The sequence below is a fragment of the Malania oleifera genome, chromosome 9 (assembly GCF_029873635.1).
Source record: "Malania oleifera isolate guangnan ecotype guangnan chromosome 9, ASM2987363v1, whole genome shotgun sequence".
In the NCBI taxonomy this organism is placed as follows: domain Eukaryota; kingdom Viridiplantae; phylum Streptophyta; class Magnoliopsida; order Santalales; family Ximeniaceae; genus Malania; species Malania oleifera.
The window spans coordinates 68,372,297-68,386,307 of NC_080425.1; the positions used below are offsets into that span (position 1 = coordinate 68,372,297).

A 14,011-nucleotide genomic window follows, 5' to 3' on the forward strand; every position below is an offset into this window, starting at 1 on the left:
AGGGAACAATCCCCTAGTGGATGCCTCTAATTTTGATTTCAAGGATGTCTTATGAAAAACACTCAATATATGTTGGTCATTTATGGTTGATAGTGCTTTAAGCCTAGAGTGATGACTAAACATTTTATTAGGCATTTAAGACTTTCAAGATGAGTTTAGTACAAGATGTTTAAATAGAAGAATTTATTTCCTAAAACTCAAATTTGTGTAATGGACGGAGTATACTTAACTTTAGATATTCATGTTTAAGCGTGAGTTAAGCAAGTTGAATTATTTACTAGGCAAATAATGTTTTGTCCATTTGGAAGAGGATATGTATACTAAGCTTCTATATTTTGAACCAAAGCCACCTCCCACGCCTATTGACATTACTAACCCCTAAACCTAGGAACTAAGGAAAGATTCAAATATTTATATAGTTTCTATTGAAATCCGATCTTCCTTAGATCCTACGAAGTTTGCCTTCATGATTACCCACATCATTTTCCTATCTAAGCCTCTGGCACTTCTGGCCCTTTTCTTTTATAGTGTAAGCAAGTTTTGTAAAGATTGTGCTTATGATTCTTATGATTGCTCGATGAGGCACGATAATGGGAATCACATGAAAATCCTTAATCTTTTTTAAAAGGATTTTCCTTTTTAATTTCTAAGGATTTATTATGATTATTCTTTTTAATTTTAGCTTTGGGTGTTATGCTAGAATAAACATCCATTACTTCTTCCAAGCAGGTTATTTTCAATATTTTCTTCATGCTTTTCTTCTCTAAGGTGGCATGATATTTTCTTAGATCTTTTATTTGTTTTGCCAACCTTATATATCCATTTTTCAAAAAATATTTTCTATTTAGACACCCTAACTAGAAGCTTATTCATTTTCAATAAAGTACATTCTAGTTCCTTGTTAGGGGGCATGCCATTATCATTAGATTTATTACATGATTCAGCATTAGGTATATCATAATAACACTCAATTACATCAATGCATGCATCATAAGAGGTATTATTATGAAAAACAATAGATGATTCATCATATAGTTCATCACATGTTTTGGCACAAGAATCATCACAGTAAACATCATATGAATTAATACATGCATTATCATCAAAGCAGTCATTAGAGGTAACTGATGATTCAACATATGATATATCACATGATTCAACATAAGAATCATCACATGCTTCATTACATGAATCAATAAATTAGGTAGGGTAAGATTCATATACCTCATCATCTACTAATGCAACTTGCTTATGATTAGCCACTACCTGATCATCGTTTAGAGTGACAATTTCTTTTTCCTACGTCTCTCCATATCTCTTTTCTAGCTCAACTCAGATCTCCTGTGTACTTCTACATGCCATAAACTCATGAAAAATATGAGAATCTAAAGCACAATATAATAATTGAATGGCATAAGAATTTGCATGCATCAAATTAATATCATTTTGTACTGGCCAGCAAATTCCTTTCTTAATCAACTGTTAGGTCCTCCAATTCATAGATTTTACATATATGCTCATTCGAATTTTTTAGTGGGTGTAATTTACACCACAAAACAATTGAGGACTCAAAGGTGATTGTCCCTCTCCGAATGGGGATACACCAATAAGAGTCATTGCGGTCTTTTACAAAAGCTATTAAGCCTAGTGCAACAAGGCTCTGATACCAATTATTAGCTTTGGTGTATTCCCAAGAGGGGGGTGAATTAGGTATTTAAAAATTTATCTTTTAGTTTTAACTAATCTAGTAATAGTATTACTCAATCTAGGGTTTGTCTATACAATCATAAACCCAATCATTCACAATAGTAAAATAAAAATATTCATGTGCTAGAATTTAAAATGCGAAAATTAAAAGCATGCATAAGAAATGTATCGAGGTTCGGCCAAAGTGCCTACGTCCCCGCCTTGACTCACCAACGCAAGGATTCCACTATAAGCTCACTTCACGGGTGGATTGGCACCGGTTACAATCAGGTCAATAACGGGGACTATTCAACAGGGCTAGTCTCCCTTTTCAGATCCACGCCTGAAATACAACAAATATGAAATTTTTGTACAAACAAACGCTTCTTACACAAGCAGATATGTAATACAATATGTACAGTATAATCAATGCACATCAAACATGTAAGAACGATAAACTCAGTGGTGTATATGTGCAATTTACACTCAGTACAATGATAATCTTAAGTATGCACAAGAGTGTTCAAATAACCTAATCTTTGAAAGCAAAATATATCAAATCTCAATATCAGATTAGTGTTTCAAAGATAATAGCAATAATATTCAAACGAACTCAAAAATATTTTCTCAAATTGTATCAAGCACAAAAGTTGTTTGAAATCAAGTTTTGTAAAATATTTTGCACACAAAAGTTATTACTTAAGGAATTTTGCAATGACAATGCAAAGATCCTCAAGCTAATGAGTTTTCCCAACACTATATTTATCAAGTTAAATATGTCGGAAGAACCCTAACCAAACTCTTAATACAAAAATCAAACAATATAAATTTCAATGAGAGTATAGGGCTATTTAGAATGAAGCACTAATAATCTAAATACTCTCTCTGTGCTTGGATGATCAAAGAAAATGAAGTAGGAGAGTATTTGGGATAGTATTTGGCAAAATAGGCTTTTTAAGTTTGAGAGGATTTCTTACTAATGATTTTGCTAATCACTTCTTAATTTTCACAAATGAGCCCCTATATATAGAAAAGGTGAAAATTATAATCGTTGGGGGACATATATGTCATTTTTGCTAAAGTTCAAGCGAGGTTAATAATAATAACAACATTTTTAACCTCGGTAATTTCGGACAACTAGAGAGGACCGGTTGACCGTTTTAAGAGTTTGGTCGACCGAAGTGAGTTCAGTTGACCAAAAATAGGTGTTCGGTCGACCAGCCATTATTTGTATTGAAAGTTCGATCGATTAGGCGGTTGGGAACACCCCACATGTTGGTTCAGTCGACCAGAGCATTATAGCTCATTTTCGGTTCAATCGACCGAAGGGTTAAAATGTTGACCTAATGAAGGTTCAGTCGACCGAATGCTTATGTGCATTATAATTCGGTCGACTGAACATACATTTTTAGAGCATTTTGGTCCTAGTCCCTTTACAATGTTGTCCCTATACATATGATGATTAATATTAAAATGATAGGGCACATTTTTATGCAAACATGAGGGTCTAAAGGTCAGTCTAAGTCCTTTGAGCTTATCTACCTTATCATGCATGTAATGCATTGATTATTACAGTCCATTAAGCTTTAATTATTATAGACCCGAATAAAAACTAAATTAAAATACAACATATAAAAAATTCAAGGTCTTTATCCTCTTCAAGTCCATGTGCACCAAATTGGAATCTCTACTTGAACTTGCACACAAACTCATTAACCATTAAATAACACAGTATTGGTCATGATCAAAGCCGAGCATGACCTAAGAGATCAACACCTTTGACTTGAGCTTTGAGTTAGTTTTAGATTTCCACATACTTTACTCATTTTCTTGTCCCTTGAACTTCCTTTGTATCACTTTAAATATGAATATGGCTTTTGAGTCCTTAGCGATCTTGAACTTTCATTACTATTCTTTCTTTTGAACTTTGTCTTTAAGTATTCCTGAAATATCTTCACTTTAACAACACATATTAAATCATCCTTCATTTGTTATCATCAAAACAAGATTTGAAAGTTATGTTAGGCCAACAGATTCAGACAAATTCACTTCAACATTTTTCCCTTTTCCTTTTAACGATGCCTTGTAAAGATCAACTAGGTGTTTAAGAGTGCGACAAATTTGAGACCAATGACTTTTTGTTCCACACCTATAGCAAATATTGTCATTATTTTATACTTTGTTATTTTGTTAAAAGCTTTCTTTATTTTTTGCCCATTTCCTTTGAGTATTTTCAGCACATTTGCTTTGAAACTTTGAAGGATGATCATCATGGGTCCAACATTTTTTCCTACCATGACCCCTTTTACCACCACAACCTCGTCCACAACTTTGAGAAAAAGTCACATTCACTTCAAGGAATGGTATTGAGTCAGTTGGACGAGATTGATGATTTTTCAACAAAAGTTCATTATTTTGTTCAACCACAAGTAAACAAGAAATTAACTTATAATATTTTGTAAATCTACGCTCTTGATATTGCTACTGCAGGAGCACATTCGAGGCATGAAAAGTTGAATATTTTTTTTCTAACACATCATCATCTGTAACTTTTTCTTCACATAACTTCACTTGAGAGCTAATTTTAAATAAGGCTGAATTATATTCACTTATAGTTTTAAAATCTTGCAGTCGCAAATCTATCCAATCATATCGAACTTTTGGAAGAATTACCATTTTTTGGTATTTATATCTCTCATTTAAGTTGTTCCAAATGACTAATGGATCCTTAATAGTAAGGTACTCAATTTTTAATTTTTTGTGTAAATGGTGTCGAAGGAAAATCATTGCCTTTGTGTGATCCTGTAGGGATGCTTGACTTCCTTCTTCAATTCTACTTTCAAGATTCATAGCATTAAGGTGAATTTCAGCATCAAGTACTCATGGCAGATAATTTCTTCCAGAAATATTAAGGGTAACGAATTCAAGCTTTGTGAGGTTTGACATCATAAAGTCATTTTGAAAACAAATAAAAATTCAAAGTTAGGTAAATGTTAAATGGAAATGTTATTCTCACATACATCCCGACATAAAAATATTTAAGGATACGTACTAAAGATAAGAGATATAGTTAATATATAAATATAGTGTGACGAAAAATTAAAGTTATATAGATAATAAATGTTAAAGTAAACAAAATTCTTACTTTAGAATAATACTAACGAAACTTGATATACTATCACAGACTTGATCGTGCTGATGACGTGTTGTAAATAAAATAAAAAGAGGAAAAAAAAAAGTTTGGAACTATAGAAATTCAACAGTCTAATTCTTGAACAACTAGATGTTGCTAATTATCTTATTATCACATTTTGTTGTAAAACATGTCCTTATATAGACAAATATATTGGTATCCCAAAGGTTAATCACATAATGAATCATTACGTAGACATATCAAAGGTTGTAACATATTATCTAGATAGTCATTTACATAAATATATATATATTTTACAACACAAGTACAATAATTAAGAGCACATGCATAATCCAAACAAATTGATATTCTTATTTATTAAAGGTGTGGCACCCACATGAGTGCAATTAAATATTAAATATTTTAAAGTTAATTTTATAAGCCAGCATAAAATTTTAAAAAACTTCATTAAGAAAGTGAAACTTAACGGTGGCTTCTTAAAAATTAATAATAAACTTATTATATTCTTATTTATTAAAGGTGTGGCACCCACATGAGTGCAATTAAATATTAAATATTTTAAAATTAATTTTATAAGTCAACATAAAATTTTAAAAAACTTCATTAGGGAAGTGGAACTTAACGGTGACTTCTTAAAAATTAATAATAAACAAAAATTAATAATAAACTTATAATATTTTAAATTTGGAGTTTTCTTGGGGCATGTTTGTGAAAAAAAACTGTGGGATTATAAAATAGGTACTAGTAGATTATATAGGTATTTAGTTATTAAAACAACTAATGAGTAATTAGTAAATAATCACCTCGTATTTTCTCTTAATAGATACATCTGGCTTTTTCTTTGGTTCACGCTCGCCCTCTCTCTCTCTCTCTGCCCATAATCTGCCAGTCTCGTTTGCTTCGCATGGCATCTTTGGCTCCTCCCTTTTAAGCAACGGTTTTTCTCCATTTCCCTTTCTCCGATCCTCTCCCATTGCCGGTTTGAAACCCGAGCGTCCGAGAGATTGAGAGAGAAAGGGAGAGAAAGAGGGAGGGGAACAAGCACAAATCTGTTTGTTTGGGCGGAAAATAGAGGGGATTGGGGCTTTTGGCTTTTTAGGGTTTCCTGATGACTTATGACGGTGATGAGGATGAGATGGTCCCGGAGCTGAAGCTGAGAATGGAGGACAACAGCGGGGATTACGTGAAATTGACGGGCTCCGAAGCGGAGGGCGATGGAGGTGAGGAGGCTTCATCTTCTGCAAGGGAAGGATCTCTTTGTTGGTGGGTTAAAGTGGTTGTTTTATTCGTCTTGTTGGGGGCCTTGGCTGGCGTTTGTCTCAAATGGGTCGGACCCTTTTTGATGGATAAGGTTCTTCTTCCTCTCCTTCTTCAGATTGTTATTCATTGTTCATGCGCGGTTTCGTGTTTCAGGTTTATCAATAATGCATACGTTTTTTAATAGAAATTACAGAATTCTGTGGTTCTCAGTACGTTATTATTGCGCACAATTTGATTTTCATATTTTTTGCGAAGTGATATATGGGTTGTGACTGAGATTGAAGATTCATTTTGTTTAATCAGCGTTTCCATTGGTTGAGAGGCAGCTAATAAACTTCAATTTGAGCATCTCTAATTATTGTTTATGTTTTTGTTGTATTCGAGGGTAGTATTGCTCTGTTAATTGTTGGACCAATGCAATCTTGTAACTGAAAACTCTGATTAGAATTGTGTTTTAACTCTTTACCTCTCAGGATTGTCAGTTTGAATTGGCATGCTGTGTACTGTGAATTTGCATGTTGTGATTCTCTTATGGACTGTGCTGGATTTTCCCTTTTTTTATTTGCATCTGTGCTTTGGTGCCATGTAATTAATATTTAGTTTATTTCAAGTATCACATATGCTGGAGTGAATATGCAAGCTGAAGATTTTTCTGAGGACGGAGCCATGAGACGGGTATTTTTCAGTTTAAAACCTAAATTTGAATATTCTTGGAAGGTAGATCCACAAAGCATTGACAGTTGTGATGAAACAACCATTATGGCTAAATATTTGCATATTACTTGTTGCTGCCCATGTGGGGATTAGGGATCTCTAGGTCAAGGCCTTGAGGTGCCTTAAATAAGAGTGGTTTACTTCTTGACAGTTGATGCATACCCATGTGCGAAGTGAGGCCTATGAACCCTTTTAGGGCTTGATGTTATTGAAGGCTTCCTTGAAACCAAGGAGGCACCTTCCGCCCTTAACAAGTAAATAATTATTTTGTAATGAACTGATGTGCCCGGCTTTTGGATATCTTATGATGGTTATTGGTTATTTTAGCAAGATCCCCATCTCTCATCGTGTGATCTGGCACCCTATTGCCAACTATTTGAGGGGGGTGCAACCATGCAAAGTGCTTTGTTATCCCTTGGATGGTTCTTATTTTAAATTTACAACCTGGTAACCTGCTACATCTCTTTGTAGACTTCAGGGCATTGCAATTTCCAACATATATGTACCCAGAAACATTGGGCCTCTTATGTATCCAGCTGCAGCTCTAGAACCTGCCAAACTTCTATTGAAGGACTAATAAGATCAATGTGTAAGGAATAATCAACATATCCAAGTCATCCTGGATTTTTTTGTCAAAATCCATGCTGCCGCTCTAGCCTCATTCTCTCATGTTGCTTTTATCCTTGTCTTAACATAAGGCAACTTCCTTTCTCATTGTTATGTATGGGAATTTCCCCCCACACTAAAGAATCCTCAAAGTAGATGGTCATTAAATTCCTTAATGCGGTCTGCGTCTTTAATTGAGATGTTGACAATGTTTTATGAACTGAGTAAATTACATACACTAGGTTTGTCGTGCAATAAGAAGAAGATGAATCTTGTGATATGTGCTATATTGTTGATCTATGTAGAATTGATAACTCAACATGAACTGCTTTAATTTCTCTTCAAACATTTCGGCTGAGTATTGAGACTTCATTGTGGTTCGCTCCTTCTCGGACTCCGCATACGTGGGAGCTTTGTGCACCGGGCTCCCCCCCCCCCCCCCCTTTTTTTTAATTTTTATATTGAGACTTCATTCAAAATATTTGGGCAAATGCGTCTCTGGGAACTATGTGTTCTTATTTCTTATGTCAAAGAAGAATTGTAAAGAGTAAAAGCTTAGGATTAATGAATGTTCATTAGGCAGATTAGCATGCAAGTGCTCTGTGTGTGTGTGTGTGTGCGTACGCGCGTGCGCCGGGGCGTGCGCGGGGGTGGGGGTGGGGGTGCGTGCGTGTCTGTCTGTCTGTGTCTGTGTCTGTCTGTGTCTGTGTCTGTGTCTGTGTGTGTTAGGATTAATATTATGAATGTTCATTAGGCAGATTAGCATGCAAGTGCTCTGACTATTGAAGTTCTAAAGCAGAAAATAATATTGAAGTCTATTGTTATTAATAGCTATTAGCTATGTTGCTAGTTGGGAGTGCTGGAATTTATTTCCCAATTGTCGCTATCTCCAATACTTTCTTCTAAAATATTGGGATTACTTAATGTTTGTGGTAATGGATTGTAGTTTTCAAGTTGTTGGATCTTTTTGAGCTGCATTTGTTGTCTCTCACCCTTTGATTGTTGCCATTGATCTTGCAGGAGATCATCCCTCTAATTAACTGGGAGACAACAACATTCAGCACTCCAGTACTGGCAGTTGTAATCTTTGCTTCTGTAGCATTATTCCCAACCTTGCTTTTACCATCTACACCTTCCATGTGGGCAGCTGGGATGACTTTTGGCTATGGCTTTGGATTCTTACTTATTATAGCTGGCGCAGCTGTGGGAATATCACTTCCATATTTCATTGGTTCTCTCTTCTATCACAAAATCCAAGTGTGTACCTTATTCAAGTTTTTAAAGTTTCCCTTTAATCTTATATGGTTACAAGCCTCTCTTTTCTTATGCATGTTCAACTGTCTTTCTTGATTCCTGCACAGGGTTGGTTAGAAAAATATCCTAAGAAAGCTTCTGTTATAAGATTCGCTGGTGAAGGAAATTGGTTTAATCAGTTCCGAGCTGTTGCATTGATCAGGATTTCTCCTTTTCCATATATCATATACAATTACTGTGCTGTGGCAACAGATGTGAAGTATGGTCCTTACCTCTTGGGATCATTGGCAGGAATGGTGCCAGAAATCTTTGTTGCAATCTACACGTAGGAGCTCCTTCTTTGTTTCTCTCAAATGCTTCTTCACTCAAAATTTGTGTGAATTACATATATACATAAGTGCATGCATGAACCAAAGAATATTTATATGTGTGTCTTTGCTGGTAAATGCATCAACGGTTTTTCATCTCCCGAGCACATTAAAGGATTGGTTTGTGTTTGTCTCAAAATCCAATTTTTGCATTTTGTTGACTCTGTTTAACTTGAGCTCAGGCTATGATTATTGGATCATGTAGTGATATTGGGAGGAAGTATTATTATTATATGGATGTTGTAGAGCATGTCTTGTTTGAAGCCAGTTTTGGCATTACTTGCAATGTGTGTGGAAGTTTTTTAGTCCTTTCACTCCTTGCTTGGTTTGCATCCAGGCTCCATCGCTCTCATTGCATCTACACTTAGAATGGTTGCGCCTTCAATAATGTTTTGCTGCAATATCCCCTTGCCATGATTTGTTTCTTTTGAGGGTCATGATACATTGAATGGGTTACATGTCAAGATCCTGCACTGTAGCAACAAATTGTTGAAGACCATCATTGCTATTGAGCCTTAGAAATAGAAAAAAAACTTTGGTTACTGCTTATAAATAAGAAAATCCACTATTTATTCATTTAATGAGTTGTGACTGCCCCATCCAATGGTACATTTGTACATGTTGGCCCCATAGTAGCAGCCTAGCAGGTGCTCCTGTTTGCAAATTTTTTCTGCAGTTTACTTCACATCTCCCTTGATTGTGCAAATTCATGCTGCCTGTACTAAATCTTATATTGGTGGGGAGCAACAAACTGATGCATACAGAAGCTTCAATTGCTTGAAAATTATCGGTGATGGCACTATATTAAAATTTGGAAATCCCTCAAGTTGCACTACCAACCCCACCCTACTTCCTTCCATGTCTTAACTACCCTTCTAAGGTCTAATTCATCCATGCAGCACAAGACAAGTTCATTCACACATTAATCCCCACAAACTCCCCATCTGTTAATTATAACTAGTTAACTACAACGACAAACCGAGCTTTAAATCCAACTTAGTGGTTTGAATACATGAATCCTCTTCTGCCAGTTTACACGACGTTGGGCAATTTCCTATAGCAATTTGATGGCTGTTAAATCATCATTTACTGTCTCATTCACATTATTTTAGGTCTACCCCTACCACTTCTATTGGTACACAATAACTAGCTCATTCCCCACCTGTGTTCTATTTGATCTTTGCAGGTGTGCAAACCATCTAAGCCGTCTCTCCCTTGTCTTCTACAAGTGCTGTGCCTAACTTACTATAATAACTATTTTCCTTATTTTATCTTTTAATATCATACACCTTAGCATTCTCATTTCGACAACTTTTATTTTTATATATTGTTTCTTATTTGTCCAATATTTTGATCCACATAGTATAGCTGGTCTCATAGCTGTCCTATAAAACTTTCCTAATTTCCTTTTAATTTTTAGGGTATTCTATAATACAACACGCTTGAAGCACTTCTGCATTTTATGGTATGTCTAATGATCTGTTAAGAAGTGTGCAAGGCTTAAAAGTTCTCTTGATTCCATTACCTCTACTGCTGCTGCTGCGGCTGCTTTGCAGGATCTCATGAGGGCAAGTCTGGAAAGAGTTCAATTTTAATTCCTTCGGTGTTGAACTGCCAAAGCTCTCATGAGGGCAGGTCTTAGCTTGCTGTGTTTTTGCATGGAATTGGCAGTTCTTAGGATAGAGTTCCAATTTGATTCTGTGTTCAAAAACCCACAATTAGTTCTGATTTAAATTTGGTGCATGAAATTTGTTGGCTCACAAAAGTTTTTTTCTCCCTCCTCTTTATTTATTTTAAAGAAGATTTATTCAGCCAAGAGCGTGCTTAAGTTTTCTTGTTTCTGATCTAGTTATTTTCTGGCTGCTGGTTATTAAATTATTAATATTCCTTTTGTTATCCTTTTTAGCACGGGAGAAATAAATGCCACTATTTTTCTAACACATTGTGGTTGTATAAGCCATAAGGATGAAAGATCACTGTTGATGGTCACATAACATGCTGTTGAAGTTGTGAGCAATTTGTTTTACTGTTGCAGGGGGATCTTGATAAGAGCTTTGGCAGATGCTTCGCATGATCGGCATTCCCTTTCAGCTCCACAGATTGTCTTCAATATTCTTGGTTTCTGTGCTACAGTGGCCACAACTATTATATTTACAGTGTTTGCAAAAAGGCGGTTGAAGGCATTGCAGAAGGAAGAGGAGCAACTATTGGAGTGAGAGCCCTTGATTTTAGTCCTGTTCAGGGTGGAAATATCTGTCCAGACAAAACAGGTCAGAGTTGCATTTCTATATATATATACACGCGCACATATAATATGAACCATGTATTGGTTGGATGAAAGTCACTTCATCCTGGGGGAGGTTAATGATAATGTGGTGGTGTTTGAGCAGCATTGGAAGGGAAATAGCAGCCAAAGACGTAACAACTAAGGTGAACTACACCTACATTAAAGCAGTCAATTCTTTTGAAGGCAAAAACAAAAAGGAAAAAAAAAGTTTGCTTCTTTGTTGGAGTTGTCATTGTTTTCCCTCTCAGTCTCTCTGACTTATCATTTGTATATGATTGTAATATCTGATTAGAAGCATTAAACTGGACAAGGGGCAAAATTCTTTGAAATTAATTTAGGTTTCTTCAGGCTTCTTGTAGATTATATTACAATTATGCATTAAAGTCTATGCTGTCTTGCACGGTGGTTTCAGACATTTTTGCCTTTTCATTTTATTCTTTCCCTTTTGTAGCATTTTTGTGTTTTAGTGTGTGCATGTAGCTGTGGGAGAAAGGTGGGGAGATCTTTAGGTGGGCATTACTTATTATTATTATTATTATTATTTAATTTTTGTATTGATGGTAAAACTGTGGGGGTTGAGAGCTTATATAATGGACTTGCTCCTCTACTCCAATTGCACTACTTTTACCTCCACAACACTTTTTGACCCGTTCATTTACTCGAATCCCACTGTCTAGAGGGTTTTGTGCACTCCATCCTCTCTCAAGGTTTGAACATTTTCCAATTGTATAGTTTAGAACACCGTACCTCGCACCATGGATGTTCTTCATGTGGCTCAAACAATTTTAGCTGTTGTGACAATTTGCAATCAAAATATTCTTCTCTTATCTTACTTGACTCACAACAAATAAGACAAGACAGTCAGCGACCCCATTCTTGTGTTTCTTTGAAGATCCCTCTTTGCCAACTTGAAGCTGTTCCCTAAATGATGCCTCTTCAAGTAACTTTTCGTGTGCCTCCTATTATCTATGCATGTTGCTGCCTCCTGGATCAAATGGACATATAATAACTATCCACCATAAAGGAAAAAGGATGGGATTTTGGAGAACCATTCAATCCATGAAAAGCTGACAAAACCCAATGAGGGAGTGCCAGATGGGGTGGTGTAGATTTTGAGAGTATTACAATTATTGTCATGGTGTGATGATTAGGTTTATGAGCTTTGTCAACATTAGAGGATGGTTGCTTCTTCGGGAGTAAAGGAAACAATGGGATTGCCAACTTTATTATGGGTCGTTGTCGATTGTTTCTTTTTGACTTTACGTCTCTGCCGAGTGATGATTTGGTTGGATTCCTTTGGTTTTGACACGGTTTCCTATGAGAACTTAATGCTTTTTAAAAAAAAAAAAATATAATTATAATTTATAGATGGGAATATGAATAGGTGTGAATAAGAGTTGGTATATAACTGGAAAATGAGTAAGATGTGAAAGTAAGGGATACTCTCCTTTTATCTCTTTGGACACTCGTGCTAGTGGATGTATTTTTTAATGTTTAATTCTCACATAATTTTCATTCACACATTAGCGCATTAGAAAAAGGTCTTAGATTAATTTGGGATAAAAAATAAAATGTTTTTTCAGACTTTACTTTTTCTTTCCTCAAACAAAGTTTTGATCTAAGTAGAGCCTTAATTTTTCATTTTACCTTTTTTAAAGTTCTAAAACCATATGTTTATTAAAAAAAAAAAAGTAGTACCAATACCTTGCAAGCGTTTTTGGCGAAGGAAGGGCTTATGCTGGTTTCTACATTTGACCAGACCACAATCATACGCGTAAAGCCTTTTGGAGGAGGTGAATCCACCTTTTGTGGAAGAGTTTACATATGAAAGACTTGCAAAATTACTTTCTAATCCCAAAGCAACCTCAACAAAGGTAAGTCTCCCAAATTAACTCCTATTGATTTAAAGAAGGAGAATACTTGGAAGAAAGTTAGGAAGGACGAAGTCATTACCTTCAATGATAAGGATTTGGAAGGAGTGAAGACCCTATGAAATGCCAAATTGGTAGTGTCCATGGCTATAGCTAACTTTAGGGTGAGGCAAATCCTAGTGGTGATGGAAGCTCGACTGATATACTCTTTTGTTAAGCACTAAAAGGAATAAAGATAGGAAAGGTTCACATGTGATAAAAAAAAATATTGTTGATGGGTTGGGGGGGGGGGGGGTGTATGGGAGATTACTTATCTTCTTTGAACTATCTCCTTTCTAGCATCCACAAGTATTGAACCTTGACAAAGATTTGGGATGATCAATCCTTGAATGCTAAAGGATAGTTATCTAAACCATTCTCTCTCTCTCTCTCTCTCAATAAATTTCATATCTTGTGAGGCAAAAGTATAAGAGATCCTAACTATTAAGGAACTAGATGTAAGTTGTGATATTTGTCTCTAAAAAGAATCTTTAGTAAAAGAGTTTATCGTGGTTCATTTGTAGCAGCAAGAGGTAATTAAAAGAAAATATGTGCAAAAAGGAGCCCTCCTATATATTGGCGAAGCTCTAGAAGTCCCCTGTACATCTGCATAGGAAATAAAAAAAATTCCTTTTTCTTAGGCTTTGGAAGGCTTGCTAGGGGTAGACCACCAGGCCATTGCCCACAAGCTCAATAGGGATAAGAGACCTCAAAGAATAAGGAGACATGTTGCAGTATCTTTATGTCTCTTTATAACAAGGCTAGGATATTT

General features: G+C 35.5%; 1 protein-coding gene across 2 annotated transcripts; it reads left to right on the top strand.

The window, feature by feature from the left end:
• The first annotated feature begins 5,643 nt into the window (after positions 1-5,643).
• On the top strand, positions 5,644-11,744 carry LOC131164070 (uncharacterized). Of its 2 annotated transcripts, XR_009139201.1 has the most exons (5): positions 5,644-6,191; positions 8,441-8,677; positions 8,782-8,999; positions 11,078-11,312; positions 11,433-11,744. XR_009139201.1 is itself a non-coding variant. In XM_058121021.1 (4 exons), the coding sequence occupies exons 1-4, from the start codon at positions 5,949-5,951 to the stop codon at positions 11,256-11,258; spliced, it is 879 nt and encodes a 292-aa protein (XP_057977004.1). In that variant the 5' UTR covers positions 5,654-5,948; the 3' UTR covers positions 11,259-11,744. The 2 variants fall into 2 exon arrangements, 1 of the variants encoding a protein (XP_057977004.1); XM_058121021.1 differs by having other exon boundaries at positions 5,654-6,191; positions 11,078-11,744.
• Positions 11,745-14,011: the final 2,267 nt, after the last annotated feature.

Bases quoted from the DNA above. Each gene is read 5' to 3' on its own strand.
- LOC131164070 (XM_058121021.1), top strand. From the start codon at position 5,949: ATGACTTATGACGGTGATGAGGATGAGATGGTCCCGGAGCTGAAGCTG. The intron at 8,678-8,781 runs GTGTGTACCTTA...ATTCCTGCACAG, and splicing joins TCTTCTATCACAAAATCCAA to GGTTGGTTAGAAAAATATCC. The intron at 9,000-11,077 runs GTAGGAGCTCCT...TTACTGTTGCAG, and splicing joins ATCTTTGTTGCAATCTACAC to GGGGATCTTGATAAGAGCTT.